This window comes from Bicyclus anynana, chromosome 25 (genome assembly GCF_947172395.1).
Source record: "Bicyclus anynana chromosome 25, ilBicAnyn1.1, whole genome shotgun sequence".
NCBI lineage: Eukaryota > Metazoa > Arthropoda > Insecta > Lepidoptera > Nymphalidae > Bicyclus > Bicyclus anynana.
Genome location: NC_069107.1, coordinates 5975364 through 5998450, shown reverse-complemented (window position 1 = coordinate 5998450; position 23087 = coordinate 5975364). Strand labels below are relative to the sequence as shown.

Genomic DNA, 23087 nt, shown 5'->3' with positions numbered 1-23087 from the left:
CTCTGTTTCTGGAGGGTATGGGTTCGAATCCGTGCTCCTCGAAATTTTCAGTTGTGTGCATTTAAAGAAGTTAAACATCACGTGTCTCAAACGGTGAAGGAAAAACATCGTGAGGAAACCTACATACCAGAGAATTTTCTTAATTATTTGGGTGTGTGAAGTCTGCCAATAGACCTAACCCCTCTCTTTCTGAGAGGAGAATCGAGCTCAACGATCCAAGTATAGGTTGATAATGATGATTATGACTTTCATAGATTAGGCCGTTTGAACAGACAAATTCTTCCATATTATAATATTAGTGTTGGTTAAGTTTACAACAAAAGCGAAGGCCACATCAAAGTAGGTACTATTATGCGTAGTACATCTAAACAATTCAGCTTCTCGATCTAACCGGTGCGTCCTGTCTTGTCGGATGCTATTGTACCTCTAGGACGCATTTTCTTAATCTGTTTATGATTTTGCGACGGCCATCCTCTCTTATTATTTAAAAATGGCTGCGAAAGTCATAAACAACCTAATTTTATTAAAGTATCATGCTTTAAAGTCTTTATGAGGCTACCATATTATATGTTATGCTATGTCAGGAGCCTGCATTTCCGCGCTGGACAGCCAGGCTGATCCTTTGCGCAAAAAATGAGCCAGCCCTTCTGTCACCAGTCGAGGCAACTTGCCGCGGTGAAATTATTCGATAAAATTTTTTGGCACTGCGACTCCATGGCCCAAGGGTCTCCACGGCAAAAGGTACAAATATGTAACTTTCTGTCAGAGAGGCATACTTGAGCCACTTACCGGTTTCAGCTTTTTCTGCTTTTTCTTTCTTTTTCTTCAAGAAACATACTTTTATTAAGTCAATTGTTTAACCAGATCCTTATTTATACATCATATTATCATCTCCATATACTTTATACGAGGGTATACCTGGGTTCCTTCCCTGAACCGACGTTGTATGGGCCGCTGGCCAATGCCATTTTCAGTCTTCATAAAATGAGATATATCTACGAGTATCAGCTTGTGTTTTTATCATAATATAAACAGAAGCGTTCCCGTTCATGGATACGTTCAAGGTTGCGTCCGGCTTCGTAACCAACCACAAGAATAAAGTGTTTTATTGATCAAATAACATATACAGTATTAAATATTCATTATAATAAAGCGAAAATAATAAGAATATCGGAAGTCGGGAATCCACGACCTTAGATGAGCACTGGGCGTATAGATAACCTAAGAGAAGCACAAATATTTGCAGATCCAAGTAGTTTTTACCCTACTACGGCGAAGCCAAAAGGAAGGGTGTAGCGTCTAAACTACAGAACTTATTTTAATGAATGAGGTGTCAAAAAATTCTTATGTAATGAGTGACATGGGCTAGATAAATTTTCATATTTTAACCTGGAAAAAAATTAACTGAAGTAATCATCACGTGTTTAGTATACTTTGGTCGATTTGGCTGAAACTCTGAATGGACATAGATTATATACTTACCATTGATTTTTGAATCTTGTACATAAGTTATACAGTCAAACCTGGATAAGTGAGAGTTCAAGGGAGCACAATCTCATTCTCGCTTATAGAGGTTTCTCACTAACCAGAGTTTCTCGCTAAGCAGGTACATGGGTAGCGTTTCTCTCTTATAGGGGTACGCAGCAATAACGCTCGCGATTTTCCGGATTCAAACACATTCACTATTTTAAGTTTATCACTTAATGACAGTACTTTAATTTTCCGTTTTGACATGATGCAGAACAGAAATTTCCTTCGCAATTGAAAACTAAGTTATTTAGTTCCACGAAATAGAATAGGAACAATATTGACGAGAATACAAAAACAATGGTAGGAAGTTCCACGAAAGTTAAGAACGAGTCATAAAATAGCACATGTTAAATTTGTAAATAAAGCTCGATTGTCACTTATAGAGGTATAGATAACTAGCAGTCTCACTTACGGAGGTCTGTGAGGGAAAAACGACTCTCTCTTACAGAGGTTTCTGTTTCTCGCTAATAGAGGTTTTGGGAGCTTAAAATGACGGGTCCTGGCTATTACTCTCACTTATAGAGTTTTCTCACTTATCCAGTTTTCACTTATCCAGGTTTGACTGTATATACATCAGTTAGTTAGATTTCCCGCGGGATTCCGAAAAAATCCGCTTCGCATCCGATTGAATTTCAAGCGGATGGAGTCGCATGTGTCCGTTAGTCTTAACTATAATAATATAATAGTTTTTTGAACCTACCGTACGTACGTATCGTAACCGTGGTGGTAGCACCGTGAATCAGAAGGCAGGTTCTGCTGAGAAGAGGCCGCAAGAAACTTAACAGTTGCTCTTTTAAAAAACACATATTATAATGAACAATAGTGAAAATTATTACAATCTTTTTAATTTTTACTTCCTGTGTGAATGTGGAAGCTGATCCAATGGCCTCATCTTTATCATTAAGTAATTAATCGATTGTGTAGTGTATCGTCGACTTAGTAAATGTTTTTAACACGTAAAATAAACGTGCCTATCCTTGTAAGGAAGTAGCGCGGCGCTTGAGACATGTCATTTCTTATCAGATTGAAATGTGCACTTTGTTCCGTCACTCATCCATTCTCATACAAAAGAGTTGAATTCTATACCTACGACCGACGTTACGAATACAGTGAGAAGACTTAAAACCAAACCATTGGAGTTAGTGTTTAGTGACTGGTGATAGTGTAGTGTTATGTGCTACATGGATGATCACGTGAACAAAGTGACCTGAAGACGTAATAGTTAGTGAAAGACTAAGATTAAGTTACTGGACATTATTTTAGTATAATAATAATATATTATAAGTTTAGATTAAAGTTAAATTACTAATTAGTCACATAAGTAGGCTAGATCCTAATTGTATGAAGTACCAAATTGGTACTTTACAACAGAGAAAAGAAATATCTATACTTACTAATTTTTATGTATTATAGGTAAAGTGTGTGGTATGTAGGGGGTATCTCTGGATCCAATGAACCGATTTTAAAAATTCTTTTACCACTAGAAAGCAACGTATTTGTAAGGTATATTTTATCCCCGTATTTTCCCGGATACGGGAACTACGCGGATGAAACCGTGGCGCGTCTGCTTGATAGTTAACATAATATTTACTCTTGTGGGTGTTTTTTAAGAGCCGTGATAGCCCGTGCCTTCGATTTCGGATGGTGTAGGTTGGAATCCGGTCCGTGGTATGCACCAAATTTTCAGTTGGGTGCATTTTAAGAAATTAAATATCACGTGTCTCTTACGGTAAAAGAAAAACATCGTGAAGAAACCTGTATATCTGAGAATTTTCTTAGTTCTCTAAGTGTGTGAAATCTGTTGAGGACTCGTACTCAACAGTGAGTCGAAAATGGGTTGCTATTGATGATGATGATGATGATGAGCCTCTTTTAACACTAACTAGTAGTAGGGGAGCCCGGGATGCTAAAATTGCAGTTACTAAAGCGTCATGGGAATCGATTAGATTTGGTAGATCAGATGATAGAAAGAATAAATGGTTATATATTATTTTCGTTTTCAGCGGTGGGGAAAAAAAACTACAGACTTTAAAGACAATTTTTATTACTTTGGGTAACTGAAATCATCAGAAAACATGATTATTATTCAGGAGATTAAATAAAAAATAAAAAAAATTAACCGCGCTCGTGGCTCCATAACAGAAGTATAATAGTTTTTTTTGTAACTTTGGAACCTGATTGAGTATTTCCGAAGTTAGTTTTTTTTTATAAAACAAAACAAAACAAAAGACATATAGAGCATAGAGCCCATAAACATTTTATAAAGCTAATTCAGACGCTTAATCGTCCAAACGCTGTTAAAGATCAATAGCACGCCAAATTGCCAAGATCACCTCAACAAAAGCGAGTATTGCGAGGTATTTTTAGCCGTTCGACATTGATTTTGGCGCCTGCACGTTGTTATTAGGATTTATATTTACCTATTTAGCAGGTCCATCTGTCAGTATCAAGCCATATTCGGCTCCCTGCTGAGCTCGAGTCTCCTCTCAGAATGAGAGGGGTTAGGCCAATAGTCCACCACGCTGGCCCAATGCGGATTGGCAGACTTCACACACGCAGAGAATTAAGAAAATTATCTGGTATGCAGGTTTCCTCACGATGTTTTCCTTCACCGTTTGAGACACGTGATATTTAAATTCTTAAAATGCACACAACTGAAAATTTGGAGGTGCATGCCCCGGACTGGATTCGAACCCACACCCTCCGGAATCGGAGGCAGAGGTCATATCCACTGGGCTATCACGGGTCTCTCCATCTGTAGAGTGCTTGAAATATTTGCGACTAGCCGACGACACACGGTTTCACCCGCGTAGTTTCTGTTCTCGTGAGGATATAGGGATAAATTAAGTCTATGACACTCACAAATAACGTGGCTTTCTAGTGGTAAAAGAATTTTCTAAATCTGTTCAGTAGATACAGAGATTACCCCTTACCAAAAACTTTACCTGTTTGTAATACCTATTAGTATACTAGCGGACGCCCGCGACTTCGTCCGCGTGAAACAATATGTAAACTTTCAAGTAACCCTACCCTAACCTACCCTACTCTACCCCTACCCTATTTTTTTTTAATTTTAATTAAAAAAAAAGCTTTCATGTTTTATTTATTTATTACCTGCGCAAACAATTGTCATTTTAGTTTTGCCATTGTAATTCTTTGTGGTTTTTTTAATTCTTTAAAAGTTAGCCCTTGACTACAATCTCACCTGATGGTAAGTGTTAATGCAATCTAAGACGGAATCGGGCTAACTTGTTAGGAGTACGATGAAAATCTACACCCCTTTCGGTTTCTACACGACATCGTACCGGAACGCTAAATCGCTTGGCGGTACATCTTTTCCGGTATTGTGGTAACTAGCCACTTACCAGCCTGACCTGGACCAACTAAGATAACCTCAATTGGCTCATCCGGGGATCGAACCCAGGACCTCAGTCTCGTCACCGCTCCTACTACTGCGCCACGGAGGCCGTCTAATACCTACTGTGATTTCGCTAAATATAACTGCCTATCAGATAGTTAAGACACTAAGATGTATCACATGTTTTGTGACGTCACACAATATTATAATACCTAACGTCTATTAAATCTGAACTCACAATAGGTACATCTATTAAATTGAAATATGAATTGCGCATTCAGTAAGTGTGACTGACTAACGTACACAGCATAACTAATAACAGTATATCGATGATCCAAAATCTTCAATTCAAATCGCCATAATACATAATAGTCATCCGTGCACAGAAATTTAGATTAGGCAAATGTTGAAAATCTATACTAATTTACGAGTATACTAACATTATAAAGCTGGAGAGTTTGATTGCTTGAACGCGCTAATCTCAGGAATTACTGGTCCGATTTGAAAAAATATTTCATTGTTAGATAGCCCATTTATCGAGGAATGCTATAGGTTATAAATTATCACCGTATTCCTACGGGAACGGGAACCACGCCGGTGAAACTGCGTCAGCTACTTAGTAAATAGGTTTACGTTTTTATCAAATTCGATTTCAAGACTCTTAAATTTCACACCTATAATGTTGCATAGGGCTGAAACCTTAAACTGATAACAATTTTTCACTTCAAACGTAAGTCGCTTACGTTTACATTTAAGAGCTAAGCTTACCTTCACCGATACGCACAGAAGCGTACTTATCGTAGCGTAGCGATGCATCAAGGGCTCCCATTTCGGGGCACATAAAACGGCTTACGAATCCTGGGACTACACACTGTCTATGTGTTCTAAATCTATGGCTGAAAGTAATTTCTTCCAAACAGATCCGCTTGGATCACCATCTTTAGCGCAATCCAATCAGGAGCCTTTATCTCTGCTTCTATGAACTGCTTTAAAGATGAATTGGCCTGCCACGACTTCACTTGCCTCCCCTAGGATATACCACTTGAAAGGTTCTTGTGAAAAATCCAATATTCGGGGTCAAAAGTGACATATCTAATTCCATTTTCATAACCAAAGAGTACTTACGCTCAAAAAAACGTGTGCGTCTATCTGCTGCGTATGCGTGAGAGAAAGGGAAGCCAGATTGATTGCCGCTGTAACGCGTTACGTTACGAAGCGGTTTACTTTCCCGTAAGAAGTTATCACTTCAAAAACATAAACCTCCTAAGTCAGCCATTGACGGTCAATTATTCTCACGTTTCTCCAACGCAAACGGCAGCGAAGACGTGTCATAAGTCGAGCCGTCATGCACGCAGTGGCCAATACACGATCAATTATAGTCGTGGGTGCTGCAGAAACGTGAGAATAATTGATCGTCAATGGCATGCACTACGGGCTACGGCAGTAGACTAAATAAAAGACTTCATTCTCTCTACACTGTGTGACGTTGTCTAACCATTTGTAAGTACTTCGCTACCATTTTATTGGGCCATAATGGGATAACACCTATCCGATGATCGGATTTAGTACCAGAGTGTTGTATTCAGTGAACTGACTCGTGTATAGTTGCAAATGTTTATCGTAAAGATCATGGTACGTACTAAATTAAACTAAATTAAATAAATTGTCTATATTTTTATTACTGCTTGATATTGTCTTCAGTTATCAACTGCTCTTGTGAACATACGTAGAACCTCCTCCTTTTTGGAAGTCGGTTAAAAAGGAGGAGGTTCTCAATTAAATCCTTATGTTTTTTTTTAATGTTTAACAAAGCCGATGTTGTGTTACTTTAAGCCGTTTCTGAAAGAACTACATGAAAGAACACTGGCTGAAAAACCTAAATCTTTATGATATTCTTACATGGCTTGATACATCATCGGGCTAGCACCGCCTTTAAATTGATCATCAGTACATAATATGATATATAGAACTTAGTATGATATAATTTTTCGCTTTTTTTCGCAGTATGTTTTATGTTTTTGAAGTCGGTTGAATTTCTTTTGTTAAAATTTTTTATTTGACGTAGATATGTCTATCACTCATGTTAAATAAGGAAAATTTCACCTCGAATTGAGAGTAGGTTTGTTAGATAGTTTTGGATATGCATACTGTCAAATGCTTGTCTATATTCCGACGGTGCTATACCATACGCTTGTAGCTTCAAATATTCGAACACTTGAATAAAACTTTGTCTGGCAAGGAATTTTGTGTCTTTGTTCAAACAAGACCGCAAAGACATGCACTTTGCGAGCGGTGCCTGTTTTTTAGCGTATGTCAAATCGTTACACAACCTGTGTAGAAAGATACAGTTGCAAATCAGTTAGTCACGTTGACTTCAAAATCCGTCATTCAAATAAAATTTTTGTCGGTTTTTAGAACCTCTTCCTTTTTGGAAGTCGGTTAAAATGTCTACGTACTTCATCCGGCATTCACCGGCCATTACTGCGCAATACACAATATCAGTCGATTTTAAAAATAGACGTCTTAAATCATGTGTGGAATATTTCAGTTTTCAAAATATACCTACTCAAGAGATGATGTAAAAGCGTTCTATATACGTCCGTGGGCTATAAATTAATTTTATCAACATTAGTTTACAACACAGATGTAGACATCTCACATCTGCTACCATTTGGCGGTCGATAATGAAATCCTTGTTTGAATGTATCGGCTCACACGGTTCCAATATACAATATATTATGTTGTCATATAGAATAGTCTTTTGAATTTCAGGCTTCTGGTGAAAGTCTGGCTAATTTTTTGCGCAAAAGATCAGCCTGGTTGTCCAACGCGGAAATGCAGCCAGTTTTCTTGCCACTAATCCACGTGGGCAAGATTTGTACACTTATTAGGATAAGCTTAAGTTCCTCCTCCGGCCACCAAGCATCTTTATCATTAAGAAATTCATATATTGTGTAGTAACCTCGACTTAGCAAATGTCTTTTTACATACGAGTATAAGGCTGGTTTTAGAGTTGATATTAGAGTTAGAGTTGATTGATGCGCTGATAGCTACGCGTTATTCTGAAACGCGACCTAGGAGTTCATACATTTCGTCTGTCAGCGCCGACGGTCAGCGTCTTGTCAGCGTGACTGTAAAACCAGCCTTACACATTGCATAAACTTATTTATTGGCAGGTCCATAACTGTCTTGGGGATCTTAAAATAGACGATCACCCAATCCTACGAAAGACCACTTCCTTAAGTCCGCCAATCTTCATTGGAACATGGTAGTCAAAACGACAAAGTCGTCTCAAGTCGTACATCAAGTAGGATTAAAGAAACCGGACCGGACTAAGCTTGCCATTATTGGACCTTTAAAAATATGTCGTTTATGAAAAATAACATGGATAATTCCTAGATAAAAAGCCCATATGCTAATTCAGGGTATTATCTATTTCCTATATATGTATATGTATTCTTCAGAAAGATTTTTCTCCTTTATAATATCAGTGTGATTTGTTTCAGGGTGTTTCGTACATAGGATGGCATCAACGGACGAAGCTGGAACGGGTCCTGCTGGTCACGACCGCTGTTCTCCTGGTGGCGATCCTGCTCACCACCGCCGTCTTGCTGATGATGCGCGGACCTTCCTACATACCAGTGCCGCCCTGTTACATACCGGAGCTGAAAGGTACCATTCAGCCATTCATTACCGTCCAATTGGACAGATAATTATTATACATATGAGGTCATTATCATCATTATTATCAGTCAAATTTAACGGTCGTATTATACACCTTACTCTAACAAGACCGCAAAGACATGCACTTTTTCTGATGGTGTCCTGATGGTGTCTGAATCATCATTACCAGCCAAAATTTGGAATTCCCTTCCGGCGTTTGTGTTTCCTGACACTTATAATTTAAACACCTTGTGTAAATAGGCATCTTATAGGTAAGCGCGCTCTTACTTATCGACCGCATTAATGCCTTCCATCAGGCTTAATTGTGATCAAGCGCAAGTCTATATTGCAAAAAAAACAAGTCAATGATACCTACTACACACAGTGTTAGCTATGTACTCATTCATTGTCGCAGAATAGGGACCGCTCCCTAAATGCCCGACCCAGTACTTGCCAGTATTATACGGTTATAGCTTTTCTATTGGAGGCATAAAACAATTGACACAATTACTTGTTATTTAAGGGCCAGTTTAGTTATTTTATATAGAAGCAGTTGTTACTTTGCGGGATTTCATTACAAAAAATGAATACTTGATTAGCTTTGTTATTCTCCACATAAAATGCGACAAATATAAGTGACAACATAACCTAGGTCAGAATAAATTCTTGCTGCTTTGGATTCCGTGGATAAACGTGCCAGAAGGCTCATTGGAAATGAGGCAATAACAAACTCTAAACTTCAAAGTTTAGAGCATCACCGAAAGGTTGCCTGTTTATCGATGTTCTACAAAATATATTTCGGGAAGTGCGCTCAGGAACTGATCGATCTTGTGCCATCTTCGCCGTTCTACCACAGGACTGCTAGGCATCGCAGATATCTGCACTGCTACGTCGTCGATATTCCTCGGTTCCTAAGCGGTTTAGTTCCTCTTTCCTTATACGTACTGCAAAGATCTGGAATGTTCTTCCACTTTCCGTTTTCAACAACACACACAATATGGGTATCTTCAAGTCAAGAGTGAATAGGCATTGTCCAGGCAAGCGCGTTCTACCATAGGCATAAAATAAAAATAAACCGTCACCTGTAAGCGGCAACAACTCCCAGGTTGAAAACTCAATTTAAACACCTTCAAAGCAAGAGTGAATAGACAACTTCTAGTTAAGCGCTCTCCAACTTAGACCGCAATAATGAAAGCATTATTATCAGGCTCAATTGTAGTTAAGTGCAAGCCTATAAATACTAATACAAAAAAAAATCTTTATGTAGGTTTCACTTTGACATTACAAATGCGAAAATTGTTTGCTTGTATTGTAGAAATACTTGGCGTTTTAAAGAAATTAGTATTGAACGGGTTGCTTTCTTTCTTGATTTGGGCAGTTTGTCGCGGAGGCTAACTAAAAAAAGATTCCGACGAATTGAGAACCTTCTTTTTTGAAGTCGGAACATTTTAGTAAAGTAATAAGTAGTCAAGTAATAAGACATCAGTTATTCTTTTGTATTTCTTTATGAGAAACATTCGCTGTCTTTAAACCAATAACCTCCTCTAAGTGACCTCTAAACAACGACGTTTTCGTCAATATTCGAGGGATGTAAAAGTCGTAGAAACATCAAAGACAATGCTGAAATTGTAGCAAGTTATACAGTCTTGTTTTTCTCTGTTAACGCGATTATGCGACCTTGAGACGTAGGCGTGGACCATTGATTTTCGCCTCGCTTCCCTGCCGCCATGTTTGTATAATATAACTCTTAACTCGTGCCTGGAATTTGCCGTCAAAGCTGTACAATGGTGACTATTAGGTTGTATAAAAGTCCTTATAATAAACAAAATTGACAAATCTGTACTAATATTATAAAGAGGTAAAGTTTGTGAGGTTGTAGGGGGTAACTTCTGATCTATATCTCCTAATCCGTGCGGTTTTCTTTCTTTGTGTTCTTTGGGTTCATACGAGCATCAAATTTGTAACAAATAAAGCAAAATCGAAGCGCTATAGGTCAATTGGTTACCAGATTATGGCAGTTTGAAAATCGGCCAGTTTTTCCGCTTAGCTTCGCCGGGTTTTCGTAGAGAATATTCCTGATTCGTAATGAAGGCAAAGTAATGCCTGCTTCTATTCAATATTATCATATCGTATTATCACCGAAAATATGAAACTATGTATACCAGAGATTCCGATGGAATGTCAGGAAACGCTTTCTGAGTATAACCCACTCAAGTAAAAACACCCTATACCCTAATAAAAGTTAAAATTTTCCGTGTTATTAGGTAGTAAAGACAATATTTTACCGCGTAATGACCTTGTTATTTTGAAGGACGTCAACATTGACCTTCGGTTTAACAACCCAAGGTCGGTCGATGTAAACGTAAACAGGAGCTTCATAGGGTACTTGACTCGTATCAAACAATATTAATTTCGTATAGTATATGGCATAAGGGTCCGAAATATGTGGACATTAATTAGTAAAAGTTAAAGATTTTATAGAAAACTTAAATTAAAAATTATGTATTCTATCAAATTTTATATCAAATTCAAAAGTTAAATACGCTGTCCATTTTGTGACACACAATGTTACGTAGAACTGTGTTTTCTACATCACCGATTCCCAAAGTGGGATAAGCCACCAGGGTTCTGTCAAATTATTTAATACTACAGTACGTTTCATGTAGGATGGCGCGGGTGACAGTTCGTTTCATTCTTGAAAGTTTGCAATTCACGATAATAGTACGAATTATGAACGTCATACAGGCGACTGTCAACGTACACATGGTATCTGAAAAACACTTAGTAGAGCGTAGTTCTCATTCCCGGGACAATGCGGGACGATCACAAATAACGTGGTTTTCTGTGGTACTTAAAAGAATTTTAAAATCGGTTCTGTAGATCCACAGATTACCCCCTACAACACCACAAACTATATCATCATTATAAACCCATATTCGGCTCACTGCTGAGCTCGAGTTTCCTCTCAGAATGAGAGGAATGAGGCCAATAGTCCACCACGCTGGTCCAATGCGAATTGACAGACTTCTCACACGCAGAGAATTAAGAAAATTCTCTGGTATGCAGATTTCTTTACGATGTTTTTCCTTTACCGTTTGAGATACGTGATATTTATTTTCTTAAAATGCACACAACTGAAAAGTTGGAGTTGCATGCCCTGGACCGGATTCGAACCCACACCCTATCACGGCTCAAACTATATATCTTTATAATAGTACCTACTATAACTATTAAAAGTATAGATTTAATTTAATGTAGGCATAGTTAGGTATTCATATGCAAATGCAATAATTTATTTATTTATTTATTTATTTATTTATTTATTTATAATGTTACAATGTCTTTTATTGTCCTAAGCACTTATAAACTTTATAATGTAATGTACGTATATTATACAATGATATCATCTAAATGATGGTCTTGTATTTGTGGTTATTCTTAATTGAAGTGATTAAGCATACATAATATTAAATTATAAATCTAGCGGTAGCTTCGATTGCTTCTACGATAGTTACAATTACAATATATACCACAATGTCGCCATCGTCTTTATGCGTTGCAACCATTGTATAGTCATCTCAACTAGCATTTGATGGGCTAAATGCTATGGCTATATGATTTTCACCACGCAAATTCAAATGAGTAGGTAATATTATCCGCTTTATTGTCCAATACACAGAAAAATTTTCACTTCACTTTTCAGTTGTGTGCATTTTAAGATAATAAATATCACGTGTCTCAAACGGTGAAGGAAAAACATCGAGAGGAAACCTGTATACCAGAGAATTTTCTTAACTCCCTGCGTATGTGAAGTCTGCCAATCCGCATTGGGCCAGCGTGGTGGACTAAGGCCTAACCCCGCTCATTCTGAGCGGAGACTCAAGCTCAGCAGTGAGCCGAATATGGGTTGATAATGATGATGATGATGACACAGAAAAATTTGCCAGGTTGTTTAAATTTTTCCATCCCATCCCATTTCCTGGCAAAGGTCTCCCCCAAACTCTTCCACAGTTTTGGATTCGTCTTGGTTGGTTCCATGAAGGGCCCATATCTACTAGGTTGTCTCGCCATAATGGTCTTCCTATTCTTCTCTTATTATATTTTGGGCACTAAGCATTAATTTCTGTAGCCCACCTGTTGCCCTTCAAGCTACTTACGTAAGGATCTTGCATACTTACTCAAATCTAAGCTACTTACGTTAATCATCATCTTCATGATTATCAACTGATGGACGTCCACTGCTAGACAAGGGCCTCTTGCATGGACCTCCAAGCGTAACGGTCTCGAGCCGCCAGCATCCAGCGGTTTCCTGCGATCCGCTTGATGTCCTCGGTCCACCTAGTGGGGGGTCGACCAACTGCGCTTTCCGGTGCGGGGTTGCCATTCCAGCACCTTGGGACCCCAACGTCCATCGGCTCTTCGAACTATGTGGCCTGCCCACTTCAGCTTCGCGACTCCCTGAGCTGTGTCAGTGACTTTGGTTCGTCTGCGGATCTTCTCATTTCTGATTCGATCACGCAGAGAAACTCCAAGCATAGCTCGCTCAGAACCGAAACTTGGTTGCTAACTATGGACCTTACTTACGTTACGAATTTGCAATTGGCTATTTACTACGGATAAGCCACATACGGTATCAAGTAATGGTGCAGCTTACTGTGTCGTTTAGAAGCAACACCACAGAAAACATATTTTTTTTATTTTTTTTATTCTTTACAAGTTAGCCCTTGACTACAATCTCACCTGATGGTAAGTGATGATGCAGTCTAAGATGGAAGCGGGCTAACTTGTTAGGAGGAGGATGAAAATCCACACCCCTTTCGGTTTCTACACGGTATCGTACCGCTTGGCGGTACCTCTTTGCCGGTAGGGTGGTAATTAGCCACGGCCGAAGCCTCCCACTAGCCAGACCTGGACTAATTAAGAAAATCTCAATCTGCCCACCGGGGATCGAACCCAGGACCTCCGTTTTGTAAATCCACCGCGCATACCACTGCGCCACGGAGGTCGTCAAAATACATACATATGTACAAGCAAGTTTTATAAGGAACTCATAAACAACATAGTTCCGGCTGTAAGAGTATTAATAATGTCTGGTTTGCTACGTATTTTAAATATGGAAGTCTAGGATTTTTTTCAATGTACACAGAAAAAATTCTATTTTCAGAAAACGATGTCTGTCTGTCCGGCTCATGTATTTACACGGCGAGCGAGGTGATCAGAGCATTAGATGAGACACAGAACCCATGTGAAGACTTCTACGAGTTCGCCTGTGGAGGGTGGATAAGAAACAACCCCATACCTGAAGGGAAGTCCAGCTGGGGCATATTCAGCAAGATTGAGCTACAGAACCAACTCATCATCAGATCAGCTATAGGTAAGATTTGTTGTTCTTTTCTCATCAATGCATATAAATGAAACTAGCTGACGCCACGCGGTTACACCCGTGTGGTTCCCGTTCCCGTAGGAGTATGGGGATAATATATAGCCTATAGCCTTTCTCGATAAATGGGCTATCTAAAAATAAAAGAATCTTTCAAATCGGACCAGTTGTTCCTGAGATTAGCGCGTTCAATCAAACAAACAAACTCTTCAGCTTTATATATTACTATAGACTATAGAAGTATAGATATAGATTGATGTGTATGTCTGTGATTTTCAAGTGCTTACCTATTGGTATTTCATCATTATCAACCCATATTCGGCTCACTGCTGAGCTCGAGTCTCCTCTTAGTATGAAAGGGGTTAGAGCAGCAGTCCACCATGCTGGCCCAATGCGGATTGTCAGACTTCACACACGCAGAGAATTAGGAAAGTTCTCTGGTATATATTCTATAGCTATTTACAGGATACTAAAACTAAATAAAGTTTTTTTAAATGTTTGTTTGTCTGTCAGTCCGTCTGTCTTCCTGTTTGTCCGAACTAATGTCTGGAACGGCTAAACCGATTTCAACTTTCACTGGGAGATTATTTTTATCCGGAAATATTACACGATCCCCGCGGAATTGATAAAAAAACAGAATTTAAAGTAAGTACGAAGTTGCGGGCGTCCGCTTGTCTAGCGGACGCCCGCGACTTCGTCCGCGTGAAACTCGATGTAAACTTTCAACTACCTCTACCCTACCCCTACCCTACCCCTACCCTACCCCTACCCTACCCCTACCCTACCCCTACCCTACCCCTACCCTACCCCTACCCTACCCCTACCCTACCCCTACCCTACCCCTACCCTACCCCTACCCTACCCCTACCCTACCCCTACCCTACCCCTACCCTACCCCTACCCTACCCCTACCCTACCCCTACCCTACCCCTACCCTACCCCTACCCTACCCCTACCCTACCCCTACCCTACCCCTACCCTACCCCTACCCTACCCCTACCCTACCCCTACCCTACCCTACCCCTACCCTACCCCTACCCTACCCCTACCCTACCCCTACCCTACCCCTACCCTACCCCTACCCTACCCCTACCCTACCCCTACCCTACCCCTACCCTACCCCTACCCTACCCCTACCCTACCCCTACCCTACCCCTACCCTACCCCTACCCTACCTCTAACCTACCCCTACCATACCCCTACCCTACCCTACCCCTACCCTACGTTGAAATTTTTCCTGAATTTTCTTTGCTATAAACCTCACGGAGCCCGAGACCGTGGAAGCGTCAGGAAGGAAAACCTGACTTTTTTTTATAAAGTGTCCTACGTCCTTCTCCTGGCTCTAAACTACCTCCCTGCCAATTTTCAGCTAAATCGGTTCAGCCATTCTTGAGTTATAAGTGGAGTAACTAACACGACTTTCTTTTATATATATTATACATGTGGTAAAATGTGTTTGTGATGTTATAAGAGGTAATCTCTGAATGAGAACTACGCGAGTATAACCGCAGGGCGCCGGTTACTGATCTATATACATACAAGAAGAAAGATTTGATTGTTTGTTTGCATTAAGGCACTGTAATAACTGGGTCGATTTCAAAATATACCATTAGAATCCTTCATTATCCCTGATGAACATAAGCTATTTATGTCGCCTTAAAATTGTAAATACTGTTACTTTTTAATCTATCTCGCGAGATTGTGAATAGTCGATAGATTGTTGATTGACACATGTTTTGCCTAAACTCTGTATAATACTTGCAAAGGACATTCAGCTTTATTGTGTTAGTAAGAAGGTTGATTGTCGCGTACAAACAAGTAATCGATACGAGCAAATCCATTTCACGCATGTGCGGTTTGATTTGTATTATTTGCTGAACCAATAAGCATGTGATTCTAATACTAGCTTTCATCCGTAACTTTGTCGACATAGAATCCAATACTTACAACATATGTATAAGTTCTTATGATTAAACTGTAACAGGTCAAATTCTGTACATTGAAGAATAGTCGATACTGAAGCCAAAAATATTTTAATTTTTGTCTGTCAGTTTGTCCTTTTTTTTGTTGACCGGGCATAACCCTGAAATTACTGAATGAATTCAAATTAAACTTGGCACGATTAGAGACGGAGAAAGTTAAGGGATACTATTTGTTGCGAAAATTTAATCAGAAGTAGGTTGAAAGTATGGAAAGTCCATCATTGTTCAAGTTAAAGTCAAAAGTCAAAGTCAAACTTCATTTATTATCAATTAGACTTAGTTTACAAGCACTTTTGAAACAATAGGTAATAATATCATTAGATAATGGTGATAAAAATTGGTCGAAAATTTAAAATTAAAATTACGAGGGTTCCAAATGCGCCTTGGTCCGAGAAGAGCCCATAACAAACTCAGCCAATTATTTGTAGACATCTAGATACTACAAATAATTGGCTGAGTTTGTTATGGGCTCTTCTCGGAGTATTTTTCTAGTAGTATCTAGATGTTGATATCTAGATACTACTAGAAAAATACTAAAAATAATGTAGGCAATTCAAGATTTTTCATAATTCTAAATACTTGTAATTTCAGTCCTGCAGTTTCACAGTAAAATAAACTAGGTTTTTCTGGTTGTAAATTATATATGATGACTCTCCTTGACTTTGATTAACATTGGCATATTATCAAATTAGTGTACCGTTGTAAATTCGGCTTTAAATGATGCTAATTCAGTTAGTTCTACAATACACAGTAGTGCTATCTTTATCACAATGCTGTAAGTTGAAAAGGATGAACATAGTTTCAGAGTTCTCAATTTAGTTTCGTTTAGGAATTGTTTACAACACAATTAACACAAATAAGTGTCTCTAACGTCATAAACGTTTGGCAAAAAAATTCGCTACTTAATTTTGCAGAGCATTTATTTATTGTTCCGATAGTCGTTTCAGTCAATGGTCTTATAGCGAAAAGCTTCGACCAAAACCTTAAGAAGCTTTCGCTTAACTGTTGGATCAAGGGTCGGATACAGAAGGCAGTGATTCTTGAGACGGCGCGTATTGTGAGAAGGTTCCTCACTCTAGAGCCATGACCACCGGTTGCTTGGGCACTCAAATATCCCGCAGCGGGAGGGTTACTTTTTTTTAAATTTTTGTTAATATTTTAATAGCGTTTTGTAATATTTTGTATTTAATTAAAATTTTTAAATATTAAAAAGGACTAATAAATAAATGAAAGAAAAATAAGTAATCTTACATGCATTTCACTTTTTATTACCTTCTATTCTTCTTCTAATATCTCAGCATCATCATTATTAACACATACTCGGCTCACTGGTAAGCTCGAGTCTCCTCTGAGAATGAGGGGTTAGGGCAATAGTTCACCACGCTGGCCCAATGCGGATTGGCAGACTTCACACACGCAGAGAATTAAGAAAATTCTCAGGTGTGCACTGTGCAGGTTTCCTCACAATGTTTTTCTTCACCGTTTGAGATACGTGATATTTAATTTCTTAAAATGCACACAACTGAAAAGTTGAAGATGCATGCCATGGACCGGATTCGAACCCACTCGCTTTGGAATCGGCGGCAGAGGTCATATCCACTTAGCTATTCACGGCTCCCTTCTAATATCTATCTATACTAATATTATAAAGCTGAAGAGTTTTTTTGCTTCTTTGAACGCGCCAATCTAGGAACTACTGGTCCGATTTGAAAAATTCGTTCAGTGTTAGATAGCTCATTTGATTGGCTATATATTATCCCCGTATTCGTATGGGAACGGAAATCACGCGGGTGAAACAGCGTGGCGTCAGCCAGTCTATTATTAATTTATTATACCTTCATCAAACAGGATCTAATAACCCTCTGGATTTCTTAAGCTCTTGGTAAAGATAAATAAAAATAAGTAGATATATACAATTTTCAGAAAAAGTCAACATAACCGGCCCATCGGACGCGGAAGGCAAGGCGAGGGTGTACTACGACGCTTGCATAGACACCAACGAAACCATAGAGAAGCTGGGAGAGAAACCCCTGATCAGCATCATAAAGAAGCTGGGCGGCTGGCACATACTCTCCAACACCATGATCAAACAACATAAATGGGACCTGCAGAAGCTTTTACAGGATGTCCAAAACACGTGAGCATTACTATAGCTTGGCAACTTCGTTCGTAACACTCGTGTAGCGATGAATGAAAAACCCACGACTGACGCACCTCACTTCCCCGCACGCACGATTTCACACCCACAGTCTTTCCCCTCGTCGCCCGCATATCATGGGAGTGTCATCAACATGTACCCTTAAGCCTCAAATACACTACTCGCTTCGCTGCTTCGTTAGCGCTATTCTGTAACGATGTTTAAAAATCTGGACATTGTGAGTTTCGATTTCGTCTATACCTCTTTATCTTTATTATGGTGTTAGACAGGGAGAGATAAAGATGAATACGAGACCCGCACTGTCGAGTTATAGAAGCATCGTTACAGAAGTAAGTCGTGTAACGTAGCAATGCGCTTTTTTTATTATTCTTTACAAGTACAATCTCATCTGGTGGTTAGTGATGATGCAGTCGAAGATGGAAGCGGTCTAATTTGTTAGGAGGAGAATGAAAATCCACACCCCTTTCGGTTTCTACACGACACGACGAGACAAGATCGTACGAAGCGAAGAGAAGTAGGTGCCTGTACCTATACCTATGGTCGAGTCAAAATCTTTGAAGATTATAATAATTTGATTTTAAAATATATGTGATAGAGAAATAATACGAATTTTTGGATTGCAGTTACAATTTGGGCGGACTTTTCAATTGGGCGGTTACAGAAGATGACAGAAATTCTTCCAAACACGTAATTGTTGTGAGTAATCTTAAGATTTGTATTTTATAGATAATCTTCTAGACAGGTTCCAAATTGCAAATTGCTCTTTACTTGTATGCTTAACATAAAAAAAAACTCCCAATTACTAGATACTAATTACTCATGACTATGTGGATTATTCACTTCAAATGACTCCATAAAGAGTCATAGTGAACGAATGATTATTTTGCTACTTAAAATAAATATAAAACCATTTTTTTTAAAATTACAGCTCGACCAAGGGGGTTTAAATCTACCAACACGCGACAACTATTTGAACAAAACAGCACACAAGAAAGTTCTAGACGCATACCTGGACTATATGACAAGAATATGCGTACTACTCGGTGCGAACAAGACTGAGGCACGGGAACAAATGGCCAAAGTCATCAAATTCGAAACTGATTTGGCCAATATAACTATCCCTTCTGAAGATAGGAGGGATGAAGAAGGCTTATACAACCCTTATACTATACAGCAGTGGCAGAAGGTCGCGCCGTTTCTCAATTGGTCGATGTTCTTTAATGATGCCTTCAAGCTAGTTAATAGAACGGTAAGTTTAACCAACCCAAAGTTACCAACAGCTCAATCACGAAGCTGAAGTGGCAATGACATAATAGGCTAGTTGACGCTTTTTTTTAATGATCTTAAATAGTTCATTATTGTTCTACTAGACTAAAATTTTTTTTTTCATATTTTAAACAGTACTCATCAAGTAAGGCTGTAATAAAGGTTGATTGATGACATAGAGCGTGTACCGGGGAGCTACTAGATGAATCAAGATCTTGTTTTTTTGAAGGTAATTAAAAAGAGGCCTATATCCAGCAATGGACATCCATCCGATAATGATCATCTCATCTCATCAACAGAGTGCTAAACGAATTCACTGACGACCTCGAGCCTGTCGCTGGGTCGAGTTGTTTTTGAAAGCCCTACAAAAGGACTGTTCCGACTGCTGATATGATGATATTTTGATAATGAAGAAGGCTCATTTACAAAAGAATATAATGCACAATCAGAAATATGAAATTCCAATAGCAATAGCGACTAGCCTAGTTTAGTTACTCGTATTTAGTTGTAATTAATCTAGAAATGTGACTTACAGATACCCGACAATGAGACGATAGTAGTGTACGCTCCAGAATATTTCAAGAATCTTGCCAAAGTTTTGAGGAAATACAGTAAAACAGAAGAAGATCAAAGGTGCGTACATAGATTTACGAGTCGGTACCAAGATCTATGGGTGCGTATATATATTACCAAAAAGTATTACTAAAGCGTAATTTCTCTTGCTATTACTTGTCAGCAAAGATTAAATAAGCTAAAAAGTTTTAAAAATTCCCGAATGTCATAAAATTATTAATTACACTCTCGTTCAAAGTAATCGATATTCTCTTTCAGTGCGCTCTCATTTGAGACCCCGAGTATATTTGCAGACAATCGGTTATTCTGCCCCACTTTCACCCCACAACAAACGGCTTAACCGATTTTTATCAAACATGTCTAAGAACACTCGCACATAGGTCATCTTTAATACTCTTTGTTGTGTCTAGGGGCACGGAAGTGCGTTTGCCAAGTCGAGCAAAAAAGCACATCCTATTCTCGAAGTTACTCAGGACATTTTCATATACATATATACATATAATTACTGAATCTCGTGTAGATAACCTTAATAAATATTTTTCAGGACTATAACAAGCTACATGATGTGGCAAGTATCCAGGTCTCTGTCGACGTATTTGTCTAAATCCTTCCGCGACGCCACCAAGATATTGAGGAAAGCGCTGTTCGGATCTGAAGGGACTGAGGAGTCTTGGAGATACTGTGTCACTGATACTAATAATGCTATAGGTAGGTACTTTTTAATTGTTTTTCAAGGTTTATTACACTAATCAAGCTAATTTACTACTTGCGTTTCTTTCGTGTACTTTTATTTGAGTTTTTGCAAGTTTGTTCCAAACTAATGGACCGATTAACAAAAAAATAATAATGAAACGTTACATTATCAGCGAGTAACATACAGCTATACGTGTTGTTGGGGGTGAATACCACCAATTTGCAGTCTCAAAGTGCTGGAATGGCAACCCTTTACTAGAAAGGGCAGTGTTGGTCTGACCCCCGGACTGATACACTCAGGCCAAAACACCCTTCCCGAACGACCCTCTAATCCGAGGTCCGAATCTCAGAGGAGACACCCTTAGAGAGTCGTTCCGCCCATCTACTCTGCTTTTGCCTTCGGGCCCCATCAACCGATGCTTCTGCGCTCGCCTAAACCCCCCGGTGACGCCTCTGAGGTCCCATAAGGAGCCTACGGCACTTACACAATCAGAAAAAAACGACGACCAACGACGTCGACCCCCCACCACGTGGACTGACGACATCAAGCGAGTCGCAGTGATTCGCTGGATGCAGGCGGCTCAGGAATCAGGGTCGTGATGTTTGTAATTCCCTACAAAAGGCCTATGTATCCAGTGGCTACCTGCAACCCACTTGATATCTTTCTATAACTAGATCCCCAAGACTGTGATGGACCTGCCAATGCATAGCTTTAAACAATGTGTCAAAAAACATTTACTTAGTCGAGGTTACTACATCATTGATGAGTTCCTCAATGATAAAGATGCTTGGAGGCCATTGGATCAGCTTCCACCTTCACACAGGAAGTAAAACTATAAGAAATTGTAATGTTGTATGACTTTTTAATGAAAAGAGCAACTGTTGAGTTTCTTGTAGGTTTCTTCTCAGCAGAACCTGCCTACCGAACCGGTGGTAGAATCTTTACAAATAGTCAACTGACGTATCAAAAGTGCTTGTAAATTGAGCCTACTTGAAATAAATGAATTTTGAATCTTTTCACCTAGTTGGGTCTAACACTGCGTTTTCGGGTACCCGGTTTTTTACCTGGCATCTGAAAGCGCAGTGTTGGGTTTTTCTATGATTGTGGTCTATCACTACCTAAGATTACAGTGTATTAATGGAAATAGATAGGCAACTCTAACTTTTTTCGGAACGCCTGTGATAGCGCCATCTAGTAACTAGCTATTGTATTTTTAGTATAGTATTTTATAAAAATAATAATAATAAATCACTACCACTAATCATATTGTAATTCTATTCCAGGATTCGCAGTAGGAGCGATGTTTGTCCGGGAAGTGTTCCACGGTGAAGCGAAGACTCAAGGCGAGATCATGATAGACAACATACGGACGGCTTTCAAGAAGCATCTGAAGGAGTTGGAGTGGATGGACGCCGAGACAAGGGAAGCGGCTGAAACTAAAGCTGACGCTATTACTGATATGATAGGTAGGTATATTCTGACAACTTTGTAACCGACTTCAAGAAAATCAGTTCAGTAACTAAATATATATGTTAAAATCAAAATATTTGAAATAAGTGAACGAAATTGCCCATACTTTGGTGTTTACGGTCACTGGAAAAATAAAATCTATTGATACCCATATTTGAGATATGCATCGATATACTAATCATTTGATACCCATATTTGTTGCATAACGAAATACATCAATAATTGATTCAAGGCTAATATTTTTCATTTAAAGTAATATTACGTTTCTAATATATCATATTTCAGGTTTCCCAGACTATATCCTAAACAAAGACGAGCTAGACAAACAATATGAAGAGTTGGAGGTGAAGCCGAACGAATACTTTGAGAATAACATTGCCTTCAGTGTGTTCAGTCTCAAACATGATCTCAGGAAACTAGACCAACCTGTGAATAAGACTAAATGGGGTAAGATATTGAATTACGTAACTCTTAAATTATATAAATAATAATACCTTTAAACGACCAATATGATTTGAATTTGGAATCAAACGATTTTTATGAAATTTTGTATGCAAGGGGGTTTCAGGGGCGATCTTGCTTGGTTTTATTTTTTTAAAACATATGAAAAAAAAATATCGAGCTCGGTCACCCAAGAATGAATATTAATTGCTGGTTTCGTTCATTAACTCCAAAATAGCTTGACCGAATTAATTCTTTTCTTTTGACTTTTATTCAACAATTTGAAAAATAACTTCAAAGAAACAAAGAGGTCCTTCAGGTTAATGTTTAGTTTCATATTTTTTCCTATACTTACTTATAGTAAAGACATACAGTAGATTTTTTTTCAAATAGCATTGGTACGGTGATAGTCGCCTGTATGATGTTCATAATACGTACTACGTGAAACGAACTGTCACCTGCACCGTCCTACATTAAACAAACGTTAGTGGGACAGTCTCTTGAAATAGACAGGTTTTAGTAGACAAGAGGGTAGTTCTCCCTATTCCCTACTGAAACCTGCCACCAAAAGG

At 38.8% G+C, this 23087-nt stretch overlaps 1 protein-coding gene across 2 annotated transcripts in view; it reads left to right on the top strand.

Moving 5' to 3' along the window:
* The window catches only part of LOC112058324 (endothelin-converting enzyme homolog), a 51211-nt gene that overhangs the window by 18967 nt on the left and 9157 nt on the right, over nucleotides 1–23087 (top strand). For both annotated transcript variants that reach the window (XM_024099064.2, XM_024099065.2), the window contains 9 exons: nucleotides 8395–8560; nucleotides 13716–13925; nucleotides 17837–18050; nucleotides 18695–18767; nucleotides 19000–19320; nucleotides 19873–19970; nucleotides 20455–20618; nucleotides 21888–22070; nucleotides 22360–22521. In XM_024099064.2, coding sequence (XP_023954832.2) covers nucleotides 8395–8560; nucleotides 13716–13925; nucleotides 17837–18050; nucleotides 18695–18767; nucleotides 19000–19320; nucleotides 19873–19970; nucleotides 20455–20618; nucleotides 21888–22070; nucleotides 22360–22521 — 1591 coding nt within the window. The remainder of the gene's footprint in view (nucleotides 1–8394; nucleotides 8561–13715; nucleotides 13926–17836; nucleotides 18051–18694; nucleotides 18768–18999; nucleotides 19321–19872; nucleotides 19971–20454; nucleotides 20619–21887; nucleotides 22071–22359; nucleotides 22522–23087) is intronic.